Source organism: Papaver somniferum, chromosome 4, assembly GCF_003573695.1.
Source record: "Papaver somniferum cultivar HN1 chromosome 4, ASM357369v1, whole genome shotgun sequence".
NCBI lineage: Eukaryota > Viridiplantae > Streptophyta > Magnoliopsida > Ranunculales > Papaveraceae > Papaver > Papaver somniferum.
The window spans coordinates 132,839,731-132,863,070 of NC_039361.1; the positions used below are offsets into that span (position 1 = coordinate 132,839,731).

General features: G+C 36.4%; 1 protein-coding gene and 1 pseudogene across 1 annotated transcript; one reads left to right on the plus strand and one right to left on the minus strand.

Moving 5' to 3' along the window:
• Positions 1-18,370, plus strand: part of LOC113273149 — a 32,957-nt pseudogene extending 14,587 nt beyond the window's left edge.
• Positions 18,371-19,027: 657 nt separating this feature from the next.
• Positions 19,028-21,517, minus strand: LOC113276606. Its single transcript, XM_026526227.1, has 6 exons — positions 21,200-21,517; positions 20,879-20,924; positions 20,486-20,615; positions 20,239-20,318; positions 19,714-19,817; positions 19,028-19,535 (listed from the first exon to the last, which is right to left on the minus strand). The coding sequence occupies exons 1-6, from the start codon at positions 21,359-21,361 to the stop codon at positions 19,482-19,484; spliced, it is 576 nt and encodes a 191-aa protein (XP_026382012.1). The 5' UTR covers positions 21,362-21,517; the 3' UTR covers positions 19,028-19,481.
• Positions 21,518-23,340: the final 1,823 nt, after the last annotated feature.

A 23,340-nucleotide genomic window follows, 5' to 3' on the forward strand; every position in this document is an offset into this window, starting at 1 on the left:
TTCGAACCACTAGGTTTCTCTTTAACAAATCTACCTAGTGCGTCTCTTTTACGTTCAGGCATACAATAGAATTTTCTAAATTGGAAGAGTAAGCAAACACAAATCAAGGCCGACTCAACCAAATCAAATCTATTGATTTCTAGCAAACAAAAAGCATGATGGCTCCACTTATATTGTTTCTAGACCAGCTTCTAATCCTTCGAATGGGAATTTGTTACAATTTAAGCAAACCCCTCTGGAATCAATCCGAGTTAACGTAAGTTGAATAGAGGCAAGGGAAGCTCGGTGGAGCTTTGATACCCAAGGCCTCACCGGTATTACAAGGCGGCGCAGTCACGCATTCAACTTACATGAACCGTCAAGAACTTCGAAGTATGCTTAAAAGAGTAACCAATATTTTTCGAATGACTTTCCTGTTAAGCTCGTTACCCTATCGGTCTCGTTCTAGTCAAAATTTTAGGCTTAGGTTCGCGTAGGTTACGTGTTCCTAAAGCGGGCAAGAAGAGAACGGTGATGAAATCCGAACCCTTATCTTGTATGGCCAGACCTTGCCTTTTACTAGAAAAATAAATTTCCGTATTCAGTCCTCAACATATATGCATACGAAGGAGTCCAGTAACTCGCTGACAGGGGATTCGCGAGTGTTTAGAATCTTACCTCCCGTTCCAGACAGGGGATGAATCGGTTGTAGTCGACTCGGGCCACTGACTCCGATGTCAAGTGTACGGACCCAAGGTGCAGAGACAATATCGTAATTTTCCTCCTTCTCTGAAAAATTTTATATTTAAAGTACCTTTCCATAGGGTAATTAAAAAAAAATAATGTCCCAAAGTCCAAAAGTCCAAAAGTCCAAAAAGAAAAGAAAAATTACAAAAATAATAAACCCTAATACAGTTTTTTTTTTCCTAAAAGAAAATAAACAAACCCTAAACTAAAATTGTCTTCTTTTATGTTCTTTTTTCTTTAATCTTTAGCTCCAAGTATTTATGAAATCACCAAACTCTTTGGCTCAATTTTCTTTATGATCCAGAACCTGTAGACACAAGATAAATACCCAAAAACATAAAAAAGAACAAAAATAATAACAAAAAAATAAAATAAAATAAATAAATCTAAAACCTTAAAAACAAGTCCGCGTCGGCGGCGCAAAAAATTGATGTGTTTTGTAGATAGTGGTAAAAAGTGATTCGATTCTCGAACTTGTGAAGGATAACTTTAGACTTAAATTCAAAACTAAATAGAAAACTCGCTAATAATTATAACAAACACCGAAAAAGTTGGTATCAATATCAAAAGAACACTGAGGCTAAGATTCCACTATTTTCCAAGTTCAAAGTGATTTAATCCAATATTTATATTCATGCAATTTTTTCGTTCAATTTGATTCTAAACTATTGCAACAAGTAGATTCTCAAAATAACAAGTGTAAATCCGAAGCATAGAACATCAAAAACCTAGGTCCAAGCATGCTCTATCAAAAGAAATAACAATTGCTTAACAAGAATCATTCAAACAATTTTCACTCAAGGCAAAAAAATCATAAAAATAATTGCGATAAATAAATAAATAAGAATATACCACTTTTTGTTGGAAAGATAGCTTCCTCTATCGCCTCAGAAATGGGGTTTAGCTCCTCATATTAATCACTTGCTCAAAATACATGTTTGTTGCTCAAAAGTTGATTAAAAAGAAGAGAAGGTATAAAACAGCGTGTTTGTAACGAATATAATTGTTACGAACCACTGTTACAAAGTACCCTAACATAAAACTGTTGCAAACTCTGAATAATTGTTACAGAAATTGTGACAAACTGATTGAATTTGAAAGAAAAGGCCACGGATTCTGCGACTGTCTCTTACTGTTGTTCTGAGTTCTTCTTCTTCCTCTCGCATGTATCTCTGCAACTTGGTGTTTTTGTGCTCTGTTCTGTTCTAAACTTCCCCAAACTCTCGACAACCCTTCTCTGAGTCCAGTAGCTTCTTTTTATACACCACATAATCCTAAAATCTGAGAATAACTTTTTTTTTTCTTCTCCTCAAGTCTCGGTCTATTTTTCTTCTTTCCTTTCCTTCCACGCGTCTTTGGATTACTCAAACCTTCCCAAAGATAGAGTAAAATCTCTCGAGAAGATATCCTCACTTAACTTCACACATACCTTCCTTTTAATCATCAGGAATTCCCGAAAATGTGATAAATTCCCTGTTTTGTCGAAATTGAAAACTTGCTTCTTTTCCTCCTACGCGGCCTCTGAGTTGTTGCAATTCTTAGCAGGATGTAATGAAATATTCAGAGAGGATCTTCTTTCCTTTTCTACACGTAACTTCCAATTATTGAAAGAGAAAAATACCCGAAAACCTTCACCTCCCTGTTTAATCGTGCAAGACATCAAACCTTCCATTCTTTACGTTTTCAAACAACTACCTTTCCTGTTTCGATGTACTGGATCATTCCCAGTCCATATCCAAATAGAAAGTCCACTAAATTCTCGTCCAAAACTCTTCCCAAATCTTCCAGCGAAGCTCCGAGTATATTTCCGACATTGTCTTGCTTCAATCGATTATCTATCCCAGCTTCACCGAATCCATTAACTATACCTTTCTTGTTAAGCCAAAACAGGCCCATACAAGAAGTTTTTGCGATTGAATCTCTCTATAACCTCTCCAAAAATCAAACCCTAATTTCTTCTCGTGAAAATCCATTTTTCCCGCCAAATTTGAGAATTCAAATCGTGAAGAAGAAGGGTGTCCCCCTAATCCACTGTTGGGGTGCGAATAACAAGTGGTGGTTAGTAGTAAAGAGGATAGCCCTTATCAATTGGGTGCCCCTTATTAATTGAAGTGCCCCGTATCCAAACTGAGAGTCCGAGTAGTAATTTTCTCCCACGAGCGCAAATACCACTTTTCGAGCCAATTTTCCTGCAAAAGCTTATTTCTCCAAAAACACCTACAAAAACATAAAATACCAAAATAAGTACAAAAATGGGTACTAACAAAATATAAAATCGAGATCAAAATAGACACATAAATGTGTCTATCAAATACATCAGATGCTCTTAAAATTATTGTCGCCTATGATCATCTTAAAGTCGAGGCCAACCAATGATTTCGATGGAGACGAACCAAAACTGCGATCAATTCGTGGGAACAGTTTTGTACTTTGATTCGTGAAATATTTACTCCGGAGAAATTTGTTGATGCTCGATTAGCTATTAGCACAATTAATCAGAAAGGTACAATCCGTGAATATATCTCTGAATTTGAACATCACTTAATCTTTGTTGATTTCCCTGAGGATTATTTAATAAGTTGCTTCATTCTTTCTTTAAAACCTTATATTGGTTATACTGTTAAGTTATTGGCACCACAAACTTTACTTGAGGCTTTTACTAAATAAATTCATCAAGAAGAAGCCTATTCAGATGTTACTAAGGCTGTCACAAGACAACCTTATTGTCCTCCTCCATTTAGGCCTGCTGCTACGGTACAACCAACTCCATACAATAAGTCCTCTATACCACCTGGAGCTAGACGACTTTCATTGGATGAACAGAAACAAAGACGTGCCCAAGGCCTCTGCTTTAATTGTGATGAAATCTTTACACCAACTCACGTTTGTGCCAATCCCAGATTGACTATTTTAGATGTTCCTGAAATAGCTGTTGACGTTGAGGATGTTATTGAGAAACTTGTGGACACTAACAAAATGCTAATACTAATATTGAACCAATTGAATCTGAGGCCAAGATCACTTTCCATTCTCTTTTGGGTACTCCTTTTCCTAGGACAATGCGTATTTCTGGCTTTACTAAGGGACAAGCTTTAACAGTTCTTGTCGACTCGGGTTCTACACACAATTTTCTTCATCCTAAGGTAGCCAAATAGTGTGGTTATTCTATTTGCTCCACATATGCTGATTTACATGTAACAGCTGGTGATGGTGGTCAGATAAGTACTCAAGGATCTTGTTTTAATATTCCAATTCAGCTACAAGGCTATAATTTTACTTCTGATTTTCATCTATTACCTATCAGTGGCTGTGATGCCGTGTTGGGCGTCTAATGGTTACGTACGTTAGGAGAAATCTCTTGGGATTTTAAAGCTTTAACTATGAAGTTCAACATTCAAGATGTTGACATTCTTTTGGTGGGTAACAACGCCTCAACTGTAATGATGATGGACAGTTCTCCATGCAGCATTTATTGAACAAAGAGCACTTTGGAATTCTGTTTCAATTATTTGAATTTAATGCGTCTACAAGGGATTTAAATGCCGAACTACCACCTGAACTTCAACATTTATTATCCACATATTCGGACATCTTTCAGTCTCCTGATTCATTACCACCTTCACGACAACATGATCATCACATTCCTTTACTAGCTGATTATTCTCCGGTTAATATTCGACCATATATGTACCCTCATTTTCAGAAGAATGAGATTGAAAAAATAGTTGATGTGTTAAAGGAAGCTGGATTGATCCGTACCAGTTCCAGTCCCTTTTCGTCTCCAATTTTAATGGTTCGTAAAAAGGATGGTACTTGGAGGATGTGTGGACTATCGGGCATTAAATAAACTTACTATCAAATATAGGTTTCGTATTCCTTTAGTTGATGAACTCTTGGATGAGTTACACGGTGCGTGCTTCTTTACAAAGCTCGATTTACGCTCTGGTTATTATCAAATTCGTCTCTTTGAGCCAGATATTACTAAGACAGCTTTTCGGACGCACGATTGCCATTATGAGTTCTTAGTCATTCCTTTTGGACTTTCGAATGCTCCAGCTACATTTCAAATTTTGATGAACGATATATTCAGACCTCATTTACGTAGGTTTGTGCTCGTTTTTTTTTATGACATATTGGTATATAGTAAGAGTTTTTCTGAGCATCTTGAGAATCTGTCTATTGTGTTTGATATTTTACGTTCCAACCAATTGTTCGTGAAAGAGTCTAAATGCACATTTTCTTAATCTTCTATGGGTTATCTCGGCCATGTTATCTCATCTAATAGGTTCTCAGTTGAAGATGATAAAATCAAGAGTATTCTTTCTTGGCCTATTCCTAGCACAGTTAAAGAGCTTCGCGCATTTCTTGGTCTTGCTGGTTATTATCGCAGGTTTGTCAAGGATTTTGGCACTATCAGTAAACCTTTAACTCAACTATTAAAAAAGGATGCTTTTGTTTGGAATGATGATGCTACCTCTTCATTCAAATTATTGCATCATGCTCTTATTACAACTCCTGTATTAGCATTACCCGATTTTAGCAAGGAGTTTTATCTTGAATGTGATGCTTCGGGTGGTGGTTTGGGTGTTGTATTAATGCAGTCTGGCAGACCTCTTGCTTACTACAGCAAGCCGCTATCTGGTAAGAATTTAAAATCTTTCCATTTATGACAAAGAGATGTTAGCAGTTGTCTCTGCTGTTCAAAAATGGCGTCCTTATTTATTGGAAAGACATTTTAAGATCTATACCGATCATAGAAGCTCGAAGTATTTTTTGGATCAAAAATTATCATCTATGGAACAACAAAAATGGCTATCTAAATTGTTGGGATATGACTATGAGATTGTTTTTCGTCATGGCAAAGAGAACGTAGCTGTTGATGCTTTATCTCGTCTCTCCAGCCCTCAACTTAATTCACTCTCAACACCTATTTTCTCTGGTGTACAAGAAATTGTCAAAGAATGTCATCAGGATGATGCCTATGGGTTATTAATTGCTAGTCTACGTACTAATCCTGTCTTCAAGCACAACTATACTTACATAGATGGAATCTTATGATATAAGCAAAGGATTGTGGTTGTTTCTTCTTCTTCTTGGTGCTCCAAATTATTGGAAGAATTTCACACAACTCCAATTGGAGGTCATTCAGGTTACTTAAGAACCTTCAAGAGATTGCAACAAAAAATTTATTGGAAGGAATGAAACATTCAATTAAAGATTTCATTGATCGTTGTGACATTTGCTAATGTAATAAAACTGAATCGATATCTCCTCTTGGCCTCTTGAATCCCTTACCCATTCCTGCTGATGTATGGATTGATATTTCAATGGATTTCATCGATGGGTTTCTTCTATCTGAGAGAAAAAGCTCCATTTTGGTTGTTGTTGATCGACTTTCCAAGTATGCGCATTTTATTGCTTTGTCTCATCCCTATTCTGCAAGCATAGTTGCACAAGTATTTGTACGAGAGGTGGTTCGTCTTCATGGGATGCCAAAGAGTATTGTCAGTGATAGAGATGCGATATTCATGAGCACTTTTTGGACTGCTTGTTTTTCTTTACAATGCACCCAACTATGTCACAGTACAGCATACCATCCACAATCAGATGGTCAGACTAAAGTTACTAATCGTACTCTAGAGTGTTATTTGCGCTGCTTTGCTGGTATGAAGCCAAAAGATTGGTTTAAATGGATTCCTTGGGATGAATGGTGGTATAACACAAGCTTTCATACTGCCATCCAAATGACTCCATATGAAGCTTTGTATAGCAGACCTCCTCCAACCATTTTATCATACTTACCAGGCTCTACCTCAGTACATGATGTTGATATAAATCTTCAATCCAGAGATCACACTCTTAAACTGTTGAAGTCTCACTTGCATGAAGCTCAAGCTAGAATGAAGAAATATACTGACTCTCATAGAACAGAACGTAATTTTGAGACTAATGATTGGGTCTATTTGCGTCTTCAACCATATCGACAAAAAACTGTTGCTAGTCAATCTTTTTCGAAGCTCTCTCCTCGTTTTACGGGCCCTTTCGAGTCTTGGAGAAAATTGAAACAGTGGCTTATAAATTGGAGCTTCCTACCACCAGTCGTATTCATCTCGTTTTCCATGTTTCTCAATTAAAAAAGAAACTCGGCGCAACTGTTAATATTGTTGCTGCTTTACCAGATATAATTGACTATGACAAATGGGAACCATCTACAATTTTACAGAGACGGATGTACAAGAAGGTAAATCATACTGGTACTCAATGGCTCGTGCAATGGAAGAACCATCCTGAAAATGAAGTAACTTGGGAGGACGCTGATGATTTCATTGCACGATTTCCAGAATATAAGACTTTAGGACAAGTTTATTTTCAAGAGGGATGGGATGTTGTGATGCCAACACCACACAGTTAGTTATTTGTTGTATTTAGTTTCCTATCTTTCCATAATTAGTCAAACTCTTTCCTAGTTTAGGAAGTCTTTAAACTTCAGTTGTTTTCTTGTTATTCAAGGCTTTGAAAGCTATAAATAGCCTAGCCACAGCTTGCTTAGAAAAAAATCAATATAACAAAGTTAAGTTTATTTAGTTTTCTTCTCAAAGCTGATGGGTAACCCCCAACTCAAAGGGTTTATCCGGTTCTTTTCCTTGTGTTTAAGCTTTCTCCAGTGTTAAAAGGTCTAGAACCCTAACACACCAGGATCGCTCAATGTGGTTATGAATATGAACATACCTATGCATTTTTCCCTCTTCTACCCATTTTCATCTATATACTATCTCGAACTGGTAAATGAAAATTCCTTGGTATTTAAGTTTAATTAGTGTGGTTTGAGTATTTATAAATTGTTTTACTGGTTTTTGATTTGTTTGGTTTTCAGTTTTTGCTCCACTGGTACCTATTATTGGATACAAAGCACTGCTAGGTTTATCAGGATATATTATCAATAATGTAGCATTTTTGCTTTCAGTTGTTTACTTTTACAGGTAAAATCACTTCTTATTGTCCTTATTTAATTGTGATTTTGTTGTAAATAACAGTATTCAAAGATCATTATTGATTTCATCTACTGAGTAGCCTGCATTTTCGTGAAGCGGGTTCGTTTCTGTTTTATATGATACAAGTGCTGAGTGTCATGTTGCCGTGTTGCAATTCCAGGATTTCAATTATTCTCTTTGTTAGAAATTGGGAACCCATTGTGTTTGTGCATGCCCAAAGTCCATCTTGGGTGGTTATATAAAGTCATATGCTTGACTTTGTCATAAGAAGAATCCTTCTCCAACTAACCAAGTCATGGTGAAACATGTGTCTTGTTTCTTGCCACCATGTGTTTGCATGATGCTAACAAGTGTTTAATCACTTACTCCATATGTTTAATCCATGCTAAACAAGTGTTAGAACTTGCTCCAAGTGTTTGATTCTTCCTTGACACTTGCCAAGAGAGGATACTTGGATTTTAAGTATAAATAGACTTCTAGTTTCATTTGTAGAAACATAAGAAGTAGAAGAAAACACTACAACTCAATAGTAGTGAGTTTAGCAAGAGATAAACCAAGTGTGGAGATTAAGCTAGAGAGTTTTAAGTGAGCATTCAAGTTAGTGAAAAAGTCTTCTAGTATCCAAACATTAGTTGTGAAGAATTACCCAAATACCTTAGTGTACTTTGGAGAGAAAATTGAGTTTCTACAAGGTATTTAGTTTGTGGAAATATAGTTTGTGCTCATTTTTGTGGCACCTACTCACCGTCGAGTTTGAAGGTTCAAGAACATGATACGCAAGTGATCCACCGGTTCTAATTCATCCGCATTGGGAGTGATGACAAGGTATGAATTAAAAACCCATTTCCGCATTTGATGTTTTCAACTTACATATATATCAGTTATATATGACTAACATTGACATCAGAGCCTTTTATGCGTTTTATTTATTTTTTGAATGAACCATGGACTAAAAGACCACTCCCTAAAAGGACTATGACCTAAAATTAATTATGTGGAGCAATCACCTTTGTGGTTTAATGTGTTCCAATTTCTGGCCTTGCATCGACTATCGAATGGACCATGGACTAAACGACATCTGCCCGAAAGGACTACGACCTAAAATTAATTATGTGGAATCATCATCTTTGTGGTTGATTTAATTAATTTCATATAAATATAACATGCATGATATTAATATTTTTTTAATGATTAATTTATTGAATCATGTTGTTTAATTTAATATCATTAGTTTAATCATAAGTGTCTTGCTCAACAAAAAATACTTAGTGTATGTGTTTGTGAAAATAATATTACTTTGTGTATTTTCAGAATTTTAGAAAAATCTAAAAGTGGATTTTTCATTACTTCTGAAACGGAGCATATTTTTATTTTATTTTTCATTAGTTGAAAAATAATTTACTTGCTTTATTTTCATTAGTTGAAAATAATTTCAATTATATATGTTTCCGAAACAGTGCATATTTTTGCTTTATTTTCGTTAGTTGAAAATAATTCGTGAGCGAGGTACTTTGAAAAGTAGTAGCAAGAAACTCTTGATTTCGTGTCCGTTTTCTACGTGATGTACTTTGTTTTTATGTAGCTTATTTATCTCTGTTTATAGATAACTAATCATCACATGTTGGCTGATTTTAAGTGGTTTTATTGGCTTAAGCTATGTACTTTACCAATATTCACTAGTCCAAATTAATTGATATACGTCATATTGAACTACACATTTGGGTGATGATTACGAGCCTAGGGAAATTTTTGACCCCGAATTGTATGTAGATATGATTTTATTAATTAGACTTTGGGTGAGCTTGGTGAAGATACTTTATGTTTTTTTAAGCGTCTGAAGAACTGTCTTGCTAATAATGACGCTAGTAGCGGTTTTGCTAGTTTTATTTTTCATAGATTAGGCATTGCTATCCAGAGGGGAGTTGGTGCCCAGCTTGTTGCTAGGTTTCCAACCAATAGCTTTGTATGATTTCCTCTATTAGTCCAAAATTAAAATTTTAATATGAACTGGTGATTTGTTTCTGGTTATATTTGATTGAAATTGATGATCAATTTGTATTGTGAATGTACATATAATAATAATGTCAATATTTGTGCATAAAACATATAGGAAATGACTACCAACAATGTGACTGCTGATCTAACTAGGGTGACGAACTTGATAGGAAAAGTTATGATATGTGGCCAACACCGTTGCAACCTTGAAACCTACGTACTTGGATTAGAAAAATATCGAACTGCGCGCTCATTGTTGAGCAGCAAGCAAGGCGATCTTAGAAAAAAAGGGTTTTTTCTACTGCCAAGAAAACGTAGGGTCAACTAAAATTTGTCTTTGGTAATACGTGCACTTCAAAATTTCGCAACTTAGTGTTGAAACTTTAAGTTTACCAAAAGGATCTCGAGCACTCAGTGACTGAACATCTAAGGGTGATGTCGTCAGTGATTCGTGATCTGCTCGGAATGTTCTTAAGGATGAACAAGAAGTTTTGGTTGTGATAAGGTCACCGTCTAATTTTTTTTTGGTGTGTATGAGGCAATTTGTTGCCTCATATTGAAAGCATCAAAAGTTTTTTTTCTTCTAATATCTCTAAACACGTTGAGCTTGAAGCTTAGCGTTAAGAGGCGACACGTGTGGCTTCCTTTTATGGTAAAGGTGTGCGCAAACCTCAGGGTAAGCACAATAAAAATATCCCAATAGATATTAAAGAAAAAGAACACACCTTTGCACCATCGTGGCAAGCAAGCTGGCAAAAGAGACACATCTAAATTGAAATGCTCCAACTGAAGACAAGGAACATTTTGGACGTGAATGCACGAAGACGAAAAAGGTACCTTGTCACCCAACTCCATCCACACTTGTGTGTATATACATTTAATGGTTTCTCACTCTCTCCATAAGTGGATTGATAAGGAGGCAACCAAACATGTAGATTGCCATCGAGCGGGGTTTGTAGATTATCAACGTCTTCCATGTGGTACATAAAGAGTCTATGTGACGTCTTTCATATAGACAAAGAGTTTATATGGGCAATGGCACAACTGAGGAAGTTTTGTCAACTTCATATGCGCTCTGGTCGCATTTAACACTTCACAGTGTGCTCTACGTACCTGGAGTTTATTATAATCTACTCACAGTTCTTGCAATTCTTAGTTTTGGGTACTCTTTTAAAATAAGAAGACGATAGGTTGGATATCTTCTTTTATGGTACTTTGTTTGGACATGGTTATTTATGTAATAATTTCTTTAAATTAGACTTGTTTAATTCTGTTTCTTCTGAGATTTTAGTGTTTGATGCTAGTAGTAGTAGTGTTATTGACTTTGTGACTTGGCATGCTAGACTTGGACATATCGGGCAAGATAGGATGACTCGATTAGCTCGAGAAGGCCATATAGGTTCACTCGCTAAAGTTTCCTTACCCTTATGTGAACCTTGTCTAGAAGGAAAAGCTTGTAGAAAACCTTTTGGTAAGGTCAAACGTGCTGCTCAACCTCTTGAGCTGGTACATTCTGATATTTGTGGACCAATGAATGTTAGAGCTAGACATGGTTAATCTTATTTTCTCACATTTATTGACGATTATACGCGATTTTATTATGTATATTTGATTTCTCATCGCTATGAAGCCTTGGATTGTTTCAAGCGCTTTGTTGCAGAAGTTGAGAATCAAATTGGGAAGAGTTTAAAGACTCTCCATACTGACTGTGGACGCGAATATTTATCTGATATGTTCAGGGAATTTTGTGATAGTAAGGGAATAACTAGGCAGCTTACTATTCCAAATACTCCGCAACAAAATGGTGTTGCAGAGAGACAGAATAGAACATTATTAGATATGGTTAGATCAATGATGGCGCAAGCCAACCTCCCAATATCTTTTTGGGGGGATGCTATTATGACTGCGGCCTACATTTTGAATCGTGTCCCAACTCAATCGGTTCCTTCTAATCCATATGAACTTTGGAAAGGCGAAAAACCTAATTTAGGAAATTTGCGCCCATGGGGTTCAGCTGGTTATGTTCACAACGGTTCTCATGTGTATGGAAAGCTAGGTCCTAGAGCAAGAAAGCTTGTCTTTATAAGATATTTTGATTGCTCAAAAGGATATATGATGTATGGTGAACATCCAAGTGGAGGGATGACTGAGATAGAGTCCAGAGATATTGTTTTCATTGAAAATGATTTTCCTCGAATCAATGACATTAACAAAAACTTGGAACTCTTTGAAATAGAAGAGAGTGAATATATCTTACCATCTTCGAGCGAAGGTAGAGAATTAGTTTCTCAACCTATAATTGCTGAAGATAGTGGGAGTGATCTACATCCTAGTGGGAGTGAACTGCTAGGGACACAAGTTTTTGAACCACGCAGAAGTGAGCGTGGAAAAGTACCCCGTCGTCATTTTGAGATTGAAGGGGGAATATTAATACATGCTGCGAGTATTGAAGATGAGCCTACTTCTTTTAGAGAAGCCATCTCCTCAGTTGATTGCAATAAATGGCTTTTTGCAATGCAAAAGGAAATTAAATCAATGGATAAGAATGACATTTTGGAGTTGGTTGATCTTCCGCCTGGGCGAAAGGCCATTGGAAACAAATGGGTCTTTAAAATTAAACGCAAGGCAGATGGTTCAATTGAAAAGTACAAAGCTCGTTTAGTGGAAAAAGGATATACTCATCAATAGGGTATAGACTATGAGAAAACCTTTTCTTCTGTAGTAAGGTGTTTTCCTCAATTCGCCTCATGCTACAGTTGCATATTTGGATTTAGAATTGTTCCAAAGGGATGTTAAAACTACATTCCTCAACGGAGGACCAGATGACGAGATTTTGTGTCTTTACCTACGAGATTTGGGGTCAAGGAATAAGAACGCAAAGTTTTCCGTCTCAAATATCTTTTTGTTATCATTAAATAATCGTCTAGACAATGACATATGTGTTTCCATCACTCTATCACCTATGTTGGTTACGAAATGATTGATGAAGACCATTGTGTGTACGTTAAACGATCCAAGGAAATATTCTTGTCATAACATTGTATGTAGATTCTACTAGCAGTTAATGATCTTGAAGGTGTTGTCGCCACTAAGGAATGGTTGTCCTCTAATTTTTGGAATGACGGACATGGGTATGACTAATTATGTGTTGTGTGTTTGAGATCACACGAGATCTCTCAAGAAAGATTCTTAGTTTGTCTCAAGAGACTTACATAAAAGAATATTCTTGAACCCATCCACACTCCTATGGGAGGATCATTTTCTTAAGGATAGAAAAGAAAAAAATTATATGTCCAAAGTACCGTATGCCTCTGCAGTCAGGAGACTAATGTGCGCTATGTTGTGTACTAGGCCTGACATAAGTTTGGCAGTGGATTTGGTAAATCGTTACCTTAAGGGAATTAGATACAACTCAGTGGATACGATCAACGGGATATACGTTATCTTGAAAGAACTTTTAGGAAGATCAGTATACGAATACTTCAGGATATTCTCTTGGAGGACATGCATACAGTCAGTTGGTGTAGTCATAAGCGGAAGTGCATTTCTCTGTTTATACTGGAAGCAGAATATGTTGCACTTTTAGAAGCTTTCTGTTTAAGGAGACTTACTATGAGACTTGGTGTCTCAGAACATGCAAAGGACGTGGTGTTGCTTCACAGTGATAGCACACGAGATGTTGTATATGGGAAAGATAGACCTTGAATACCATGGAAAGCCAAACACATAAGTATGTGATCCCATGTTATACGTGATATGGTTGCATGAATAAAGGTTGTTCTTGGATATATCTCCACGAGATTTTCTTTCTAATCTTATGCAGAGAACATGAGATTATGCAGGATTCGATATGAAGAGCATTTGATGACATTATTATCAGGTGAATGAGTATTGAGTGTCAAATAAGATTTTAATAGTCTATGTGAAAACTCTTCATGTGTACATGGATGATTAAGTTGTCGGCAGGAAAGAATCGACCTACTCACACAGGTGATTCGCCTTGGCGCTTAGTATCGCGAGCAAGATGAGACAAGAGAAGAGACGTTTTTCGGAAGATATGTTTTTCGAAAAACCACGTGCTTTTGTGGCAGACTTTTCTATACTTTTATAAGTCGCCTTAATATGTTTAAGATGAGATCTGACAGAGAGATCGATCATTAAATGTGACCACCATTTAATGAACCCTGTTATAAAGCCAGATGTGATTTTCTGAACAGTTACTATGTGAATGACTGTTGGATCAGAAATTCAAGTTAGGCGCTTAAATGACGACTAGACTAAGATCTGTATGGCGTATGTTTTTTATGCTGGACATGCCCATTTGAGTGGAAGAAACTCCATAGAATACACTTTGTGATGTATGTGCTAAGTCGACCGATTGTGCGAGCGATGAATGATTCCCTGCTTCATTGTTGTGTGAGCCACTGGATTAATATCCAATTCATTTACCCCTTTGACTTGAGTTTATGTCATGAAGAGGATACTTAATGATGCTACTTTAGCATGTTTTCTAATACGATGCAACTTCTCGTATGATGATACATGTCTAGGAAAGCTGTTAACTTGGATTGGACCGATATGAATTTCTTGGAAGAAAATTTGATGATACACCATGAATTGTGACTCATAGCTGGCCAGCGTTTTTCGTTTGTCTAAAATCATGAATACAATTGATAAAAATGTACATGGGTGCAATACTGCTTGCTAGGGGGATTAAGAATATTATGTCAGGTGTAGTCAAATTATCTGAGGTAATGAGATACGAAATTCTTTGTGATGGCTTGATGTCTCCATGCTGACTCGTAATGAGATTCTAGTATGGAGCTCCCAAAATGAAGGTATCTCGATGGTCGCACAAACTATTTACCAATATGAACGTTTTTCTCTTAGGACTGTGATTGGGAAGCATGTTGGCGCTATACACACTATGTGTGCGTGGGAGATGTTAGAAATTGGGCACCCATTGTGTTTGTGCATGCCCAAAGTCCATCTTGGGTGGTTATATAAAGTCATGTGCTTGACTTTGTCATAAGAAGAATCCTTCTCCAACTAACCAAGCAATGGGGAAACATGTGTCTTGTTTCTTGCCATCATGTGTTTGCATGATGCTAACAAGTGTTTAATCACTTACTCCATGTGTTTAATCTATGCTAAAAAAAGTGTTAGAACTTGCTCCAAGTGTTTGATTCTTCCTTGACACTTGCCAAGAGAGGATACTTGAAGTTTAAGTATAAATAGACTTCTAGTTTCATTTGTAGAAACATAAGAAGTAGAAGAAAACACTACAACTCAATAGTAGTGAGTTTAGCAAGAGATAAACCAAGTATGGAGATTAAGCTAGAGAGTTCTAAGTGAGCATTCAAGTTAGTGAAAAAGTCTTCTAGTATTCAAACATTAGTTGTGAAGAATTACCCAAATCCCTTAGTGTACTTTGGAGAGAAAATTGAGTTTCTACAAGGTATTTAGTTTGTGGAAATATAGTTTGTGCTCATTTTTGTGGCACCTACTCACCTCCGAGTTTGAAGGTTCAAGAACGTGAAACTCAAGTGATCCACCGGTTCTAATTCATCTGCATTTGGAGCGATGACAATGTATGAATTAAAAACCCGCTTCGGCATTTGATTTGTTCAACTTACATATAGAGTAAATTTTTGATGGGGGCGTTTTATGTTTTAACAAATTATGTTACCAAAAATATAAAGGATAAAATATCACCAATTAAGATAATCAGTATTTTCACCAAAAATACATTTTTTTATATATTTGGAAACAAAATTTGATGGAATCAATTTATAGCAAATACACGTGTCAAGACATGATTTGTCCCTCATGCCCCCATCGAATATTTTTCCCTTACGTATATATCAGTTATACATGACTAACACTCTGGACAGAAAAACTGCATTTCGTGCATCCATGTTATTTTGCTTCAATCCAGCTTCCATATTCTATTCATCAATGTAATCTCTTAGCCTTTTCAAATTTGAAGCTTTATTAAGAAATATACATTTTTCTATTGTCGATGGTGAGACTGAATTGTGGTCCTGGTTTAACAGATATACGGAGAGTTTGTATTTCTTGTTTTCTCTCGGTGGCATATACCACTTACTATCCGGTGGAAACACTATCGCCGTGCTTCTGTTTGCTCTGTCTGGTTTCACAAGATCAAATGGTGTGCTTAATGCTGGCAATATCTGTTTTCAGGATGTGCATCATTCAGGCTCATGATGCTATCTTCCACTAAAAACGTATTGGGGTAAGTTGTTATTTATTTTGTTACTTACTTTATCTGTTGCGAGAAAATTTAGAATATATGCTTATCTTGGATGAATGCAATTGCTGTCATTTTGGCTATTACTCACTCAATCCTGTGATGGACTAAAGTAGATGCTGGTTTTAGTTATTTTAACTATTTTTGTTAAAGTTGGCAGCGATGACTCTTATAGACGGAGCTTTGCGATCTGTATGCATATTTATCCCATTCATTGCTTTTCAAGCTTATGGATACCATAATCTTTGTCGGGGGATCATATCAGATGAAACGAGGCCTTGGTGCAAAGCAAGAGTGCCTTTTTTGTATGACTTTCTTCAAGGTCATTACTGGTATGCTTATTTGCCTTTTGGGTCAGTAACTTGGTAGGTCAGTTAAGTTACTTAAGTTATACTCCCTCCGTTTTTTTTAATAGGCTGGTTTTGTTTTTAGCGAAATTTAAGGAAATTAAGTTAACTAATCATTGAAAGTGGTCATCATGACACTTGTCAATAAAAGAACTAAAGTGAAGTGGTACACATGAAACTTGTCATCAAAAGAAGTTAAGAGAAAAGTGGTCCCAAAAAATTAAAGTAACATTTGACCTTTCCAATTAGAAAATGGCCTATTTTTTTGAAATTTTTATTTATAAAAACTGGCCTATTAAAAAAGAACCGAGAGAGTACATAATAGCTGCAGAATTAGATGGTTCACGGAAACTAGTTATCACCATTATGGCATTATCATATGAAAAAACTTGTTGATGCTATCATTGCATTTCCAACTAATCATGGAGTAATTGTCAACTATTAACGAACAGCGAATGCCAAGCATGAACATGGGAATTTTAAATGCATGTCTGGTCAATTCTAATTATGACTCTAAATTACTAGCACTAAGATTATAACTTTTCTCTGGTGGCTTCTGCGATTCTTATCACAGGGGGTTGGTTTCTTGAAGTATTTCCAGCTGAAACAGTTGCCCAACTTTCTTCTTGCCTCGCCTATTCTCTCTTTGGCACTCTGTTCAATTGCATACTATGTGAAATTGCGGCCCGAAATTGTTTTTTCATTGGGCTTCCGAGCTTCTAGTAAGGAAAAGAACTTAGCTGCTATTCTTTATGGGGTAAATGGAAGATTAAACAATGCTCAGGTCTCAGGGAAGATCTCTTCTGAAGTCCTCGAAGGTTTGTTTTTAAACAGAATTGCACAAGTGAGTTACTATTTCTTGTGTATCTCTTGATCGGGGACGTCATATATCATATCTACATGCTTTGATCAGTTATACTCTTTCAAGAATAAAAACAGACAAATTACCTCTTATGTAGTGAAAATCTAATCCAAGAAAGATCTGCATGGAACATATTTCTTTACCTTGTCAATTCTTAAAATTTATGTATTTGTAAATATAAGTATACAACATCCAACGTGGTTTCGCTCAATTGGTAACAGAAAATCCTAATCTTAGACACAGGAAAAAACTCTTAGTTCTTGTCTAGACCCTGTACCATCAGAGCACGGTAAAGTAGTTCCAGCAAAGTCAGACTATGCTTCCATATCAGTTCTTCCGTTCGTTCTACACCTGGTGTTTATGTCAGCCACAGCATTTTTTGTGATGCATGTTTAAGTAAGTATCTTTTTGCTTCTCTCATTGGCTAGAGTATGTCATTAACATCTGAGTCCTTAAGAGGATCATATCCCGGTAGTTCAATAGAGTAGCTTGTAACTCTTATTCTTGTAATTACGTCTATTATACCCAATTATGCCGGTCTAACCATAATGATGAGGTGTATCATTTTGGCTTAAAGATGTAACTTGATGGATTGCTGGGGGTTCAATTAACTAAGTTCAAACAAGAGCTAAAAGTGAGCTGAGAAGGGATCAGGGGTCATCCCATTAGGACTCTCTTCTTTTAAACTCCAATATGGATTCCCCTAAATATCTGCATGCACAAAGTACACGTTTAGCTTCATATATTAAATGTTTTAGACTTCTCGCCGGGTTCAGTTTCTGCTTGAAACCCAGTCCAAGCTCATGTATGACGATGTAAGTTTACCGAGTCGGCCTACCCCACTGTCGGGGTTAAAACTCAAAAACAGTGACGCAGCAGTGAGTAGCTTAAACCCAGAGAAAATCTCCACATGAAATCAAACTGCATATTGTTGGAGAGAACATCATAGATGCTACATAAACGAACCACAATTTGTTGTTTGCGAACTGTGTTGAGTTTCTAACACACATTTTGACAGGTAGCGACTCGTTTCTTGTCTTCCAGCCCTCCTCTGTATTGGTTTTCCTCGTATTTGATGGCCTACCGCAGCAGATGCGCGTACTTCATTTGGGCATACTCAGCAGCATACATCCTTCTCGGGAGTTTACTCTTTTCTAACTTTTATCCTTTTACTTGACTTGCGTCTCTGTATTATCAATGATAGACTATTGGAATACTATCTTCAATTGTTTGAATTTTGTTGGTAATTTTGAAAAAATCCCAAAGCGAGAGTCCATTTTTAACCTTGTTCAGAATCCTGTTTGGATGCGTGGTCTTATTTGTTCTTCGTGAAATATACATTTGATTTGACTCAGGCTTGTGATATTTGTAAGATCTTTTTATATGTTAATAATAATTCGATACAAGCAAGAAATCTCCCATCAAATTGATCAAAAAAAGAAGTTCCACCAATTGAAGTCAATACCAGGATTGTTTGTGAAAGCAATAACTATTACCAAAATGCTTTACTCTTTCGTCGTCTTTTCATGTGATATTCTGTACAAAAAGTAAGTAAAGAAGAGTGAAGTTTCTCTTGACATAAAAGGCCATACTGTTTGGGCCGTCAGACTCTACATAGGTGCTAATACCATTAGCTTCCGCAAAAATATTTTCACGAGTGTATGAGATGGCGAATCCAACACGGTTTACTAAGAAAGAGTAAAGATGTGAACGAGCATGAAGAAGACCATAGCTGGAGTTAAAGCATGTTGTTCAGTAGTATCCCGGTCATGTACCATCGTTCCACTGTCCGTAGTATACAAAGAGAGGTGAACTTTTTATTCTTGGAGGATAAAAGGAAGGTGTCTTGTTATGATCCAAAACTTTTTATAATACAAGATACAAGCAATGTTAACAGTTCGGTAAGAGAAGCAATTCCCCACACGGACAGCTTTATATCCTTGAAAGCTCAAGGTCAAAGAAAAAGAAGAAAATGCTATTAAGCAACTTCATCATATACCCATGCAGTTGGTATGTTTTCCACTGGAACTAGGATGATGGGGATGTTGTTGTTAGTATACAACAAACAGCAAGGCAAGACCATATTACAGCTTCAAAAGCATAAGAACCCAAGGCTTGTACAACAAAAATATTACTTTTATGTTTCCCGAAACTTAAATAACCAGTTTACAATAATCACACGCCAACTAACGCTCCGAACCCTTTCCTTCAAGAAGCTGAAAGCCCTTGTACGTATACATAGGCTTGGGGATAGTTAACTTGTCCCTTGGAGTATCTATCCCCCATTCTTAAATATGCTTACCATCTACGTTGTCATTTCGGAGGCGTGCAATCAGTTCCTCCTGCACATAGATTTGACAGCAGTTGCCATTGAGCATACACGATCAACAATAGCTACACAATCAGATGATTCTAAAGATAAATAAATCAACTTCATTTTCTAGATATACCGTAAAAGAGCCATCTTTCACTCAAACGGCGGACTCAACGAATTCTAAGTAAGCTTAACAGATCAGTTACCTTCTTTCCTTTGACTGACAGACCTCTTCCCCTCAGTAGAATACGCAGCTTATCCACAGTCAAACTCTGTATTTCTTTATCAAAGGCACACCCACTTGATTTCTCTACAAAATCAACACAAGTGTTTAGAATCCTCGACTCCAGATAGAGATGGATTTTATAGATAAACAAAATGTAGGTGTAAAGTGTAAACTCTAAACCTAATTACTAATGAGACTCTACAGCTGAGTTATATCCCTTCCCTGACTCTATTTTCTTTTCTTTTTGTGACTTAACATAACACAAGGTACTGGAGAAATCTTGATTTAAATCACCGTTTTTCTTTGATTCAGGACGTAGAACACACACCATCTCTATAATAGGCAAATGCCTCCTTTTCTCCGGAAGTTTGTCGGAATTATGCGTAACAATTGATTACTGGATAACAACAGCCTTGCATTTCCCTGAGGATAGACTGTTATCCCAGAGACAACATTGCTTAATAAAGCTACACAACTACAACTTCATCATCTATGGGTATAATACCTTGCTGAGAACTGCGAGGGTTTAAGCTCAAACTAGCTCTCTTAGCGGAAGCTCTGCCATCTGCCGTTCTTTCAGCAGCTCTGAGAAGAAAACAGATGTTAGCATAACAAAATAAGATTATGTGACTTTGAGTCCAGGTAATGGTACTTGAACCCACTGAATGCACATGCACACATATGTCCACATATAAAAGTACTTCAAACGAAGATTTGTGGAGTAAGAAAAAATCAAAATTTAGACTCACTACCTCTTTCCTTTGGTGATCTCAGTTGTAGATTTACCCTTTACATCCTTTAAGACGGCATCATTCCTCTGCTTCTTAAGCATGAGAGATCTAATCAATATGTTTGTTTGGTTTGTACTTATAACTTGGTCCACTGCATTAAGGAAAAAGTTAGACTAGACATTTCTGGTTGATGCAAACAACTACAACTTCAAAACCTTGCTAGTTGCTACACTAAGTTAAGAAAAATATAGGCACTACTTCTCTATGTAAACGAAATTATCTGTACAGTAATTCATTCGGTATCTCAGCCTAAGCTTGCTGTGGCAATTTCAAGCAACCCCCAACCATAATAGTCCCAATGGAAGTTGACATGCGTAAAACAAAGAAAAAACAAGTTGTGAGCAAGAAAATGACCTGGTGGTGACGTATCATGATCACAGACATATACTCGAATCCCACCCTGCAGAGTAATATACATGATTTTAGCAATGGGTATCAAAAAATTTAATTTTGGCAATCACCCGCTGTTTTGATAACTCTAATTCTCAAATTTTCCTCATCAATTGAATGCGGGGCACTTAAAAACAACCCAAGATATGCTACATAGAGACACTCAGGGAAAACAGCAATAAAAAATAGGACCAAATAATAAATTCAGTGCATAATCATAGAAAATAAGACAAATTTCTGATAATTAACAACTGTGTTAGAGATTATTGAGAGAGGAGTACATACGGGATTAGTGGAGAGGACAGTGGAAGAGGAGAAAAGACCACGAGAAGGAAGGTTAGAGAGGAATTCAGAACCACCTTTTCCAACCCTAGAATTGGTATAGCTAGTTGTAGAAAAAGAAGATGAAGAAGGGTTTGATTCTGAAGGGTTAGTTGATTCTTCCATCGCTCTCTCGGAAGGTTACAAGTGCAGTTATGTGTGCAGTTCCCAAAAATGAGAGGAGAGGAGGGATTTAGTCAATTTTTCTCTTTTGAGTTCCAGCCACTGAGGCTAGGCCGCTAGGGCACATGGTCTCTCCAATTCATTTCAGGAAACTTTTTTCTATAAATTTCATTTCAAGACCACAGGAGACAAAGGTCTCCGTTATATTCGAAGTAGAGCCATCCAATATCCGGACATTCATCCCTTGATATTTGATTTATCTATTAAAAGTTTGTTTTCAATACATGATATTTGATTTATCTATTAAAAATTTGTTTTCAATACAAAACGAGGGAATGTCATCCCAGTCAATTACAGAAGTAAATGTTTTGTTTTTGTTTTGCTTTCTTGGCAAGGGTGTTGACACTTCATTTTCAGACATGGAATCAAAATAAAAACCTAAAAAATGGTTATAAATTGAGGTCTCACGATTAGCTTCATCCAAAATCGCCTTACTGGTCCAAGAGATGTCTATTGTCCAGCCATTTAGATAAGTGATTAAAATTTCACAGTCTCCTTCAATGCTGAAATCTGTGCTAGATGCTTTTCCTCTGTCCAAGTTGCTGCTTGCAAGAGTCCTACTGCTTCTGCCTCTTGTGGGTCTGAACATGTTGTTCGTCCTTCTCTTCCTCCTGCAAAGGTACCTGCTTCATTTCTTAGTATCATAGCAAAACTTGAAGGAGTAGTTTCTGATACTCAAGCAACATCAACATTAATCTTTTTGGTGTTTCTATTTGGTGGAATCCAAAGTAGCTTCTTTTTTTTTTTATTCATTTTCCTATTCTAGTTGCTATTCTTTCTTGTCAAGAATTCTATATGTCTTTGTATTTCCTTTGCTAGGCTCTGTGGAGTTTGAATAATACCTTGGAAAGCTTTGTTACATCTTGCCTTCCAGATAAACCACATTTTTGTAGTCCTAGCTCTAAAGATATCAAAGAATTGGGACTTTGAAACTAATCTTTACATATATCAGCTATTTTTGTGGAATTATTGAAGTTGATATGTACTGGGTTTAGTCTAGCCCCCAAACTTCCTTAGCATAGGGACAGTGTAATAGAAGGTATTTTATAGTTTCTGCTTGATAATTACAGAAAGTGCACTTCGGGTTGATGTTTTTAATTATGTCTTTTAGTTTTGTATTTGTTGATAGCACATTATGTATACATTTCCACATGAATAGTTTGATTATAGGTGAGACTCCTAATTTCCACAAAGATATCCAGAAATCATCATCTAGTCCTAGGTTAGAAGCATTTAGACTGTGCTCATTCAGCTTGTTGTACATTGACTTAACAGAGAAAGTTCCATATTTAGCAAGTTTCCATCTCAGATTATCCTTTTTAAGGTTGTGATCTCTATCTAAGAAAAGGTTGATTTTACATATTTTTTTAGCAATAGAGTTTGGGAAACTAGAGTATACCAAAGTTGTGTTCCATTTTGTAGTAGATGAATCCTGCTATTGTAGAAAGGTTAGAATTACAACTCGATTTGTAGTTCATCAGATTTACATTTATCCCTGTATCTGATGATCTTCCCAAATATTGATAGTTGTACCTTTTCCCACTTCCCAAATGCTATTTTGTGCCACTAAGTTCAATCTTATGCAGATGCATCTCCAAGTCAAAGAACATCTATCTGGGGGTTTTTCTCTAAGGGGAGATTTATTTCTAAAATATCTAGGTTTCGAAGTTTTGGCCTTAAGAGAGTTTGGCTCTGTTAATAATTTCCAAACTACCTTTGCTATCAAGGCTAGTTTGAATTTATGAGCTTCTCTGAATCCTAAACCTCCCTTATTCATAGGTTTACACATACTTGGACAGGCTTTGGGATAATATACATTAGTGTTTGGTTCAATTCCCCACCAGAAGTCTCTTTAAATTGCATTAATCTTATTTGCCATTTTTTACGCAGAATAAAGCATCTCATCTGATATGATGCCATAC

Excerpts from the sequence above, each read along its gene's own strand:
- LOC113276606 (XM_026526227.1), bottom strand. The coding sequence starts at position 21,361 with ATGGAAGAATCAACTAACCCTTCAGAATCAAACCCTTCTTCATCTTCT. Across the intron at positions 20,616-20,878 it reads TCATGATACGTCACCACCAG|TGGACCAAGTTATAAGTACA; the intron begins GTCATTTTCTTG and ends TCCTTAATGCAG. Across the intron at positions 19,818-20,238 it reads CCCTCGCAGTTCTCAGCAAG|AGAAATCAAGTGGGTGTGCC; the intron begins GTATTATACCCA and ends TTGATTTTGTAG.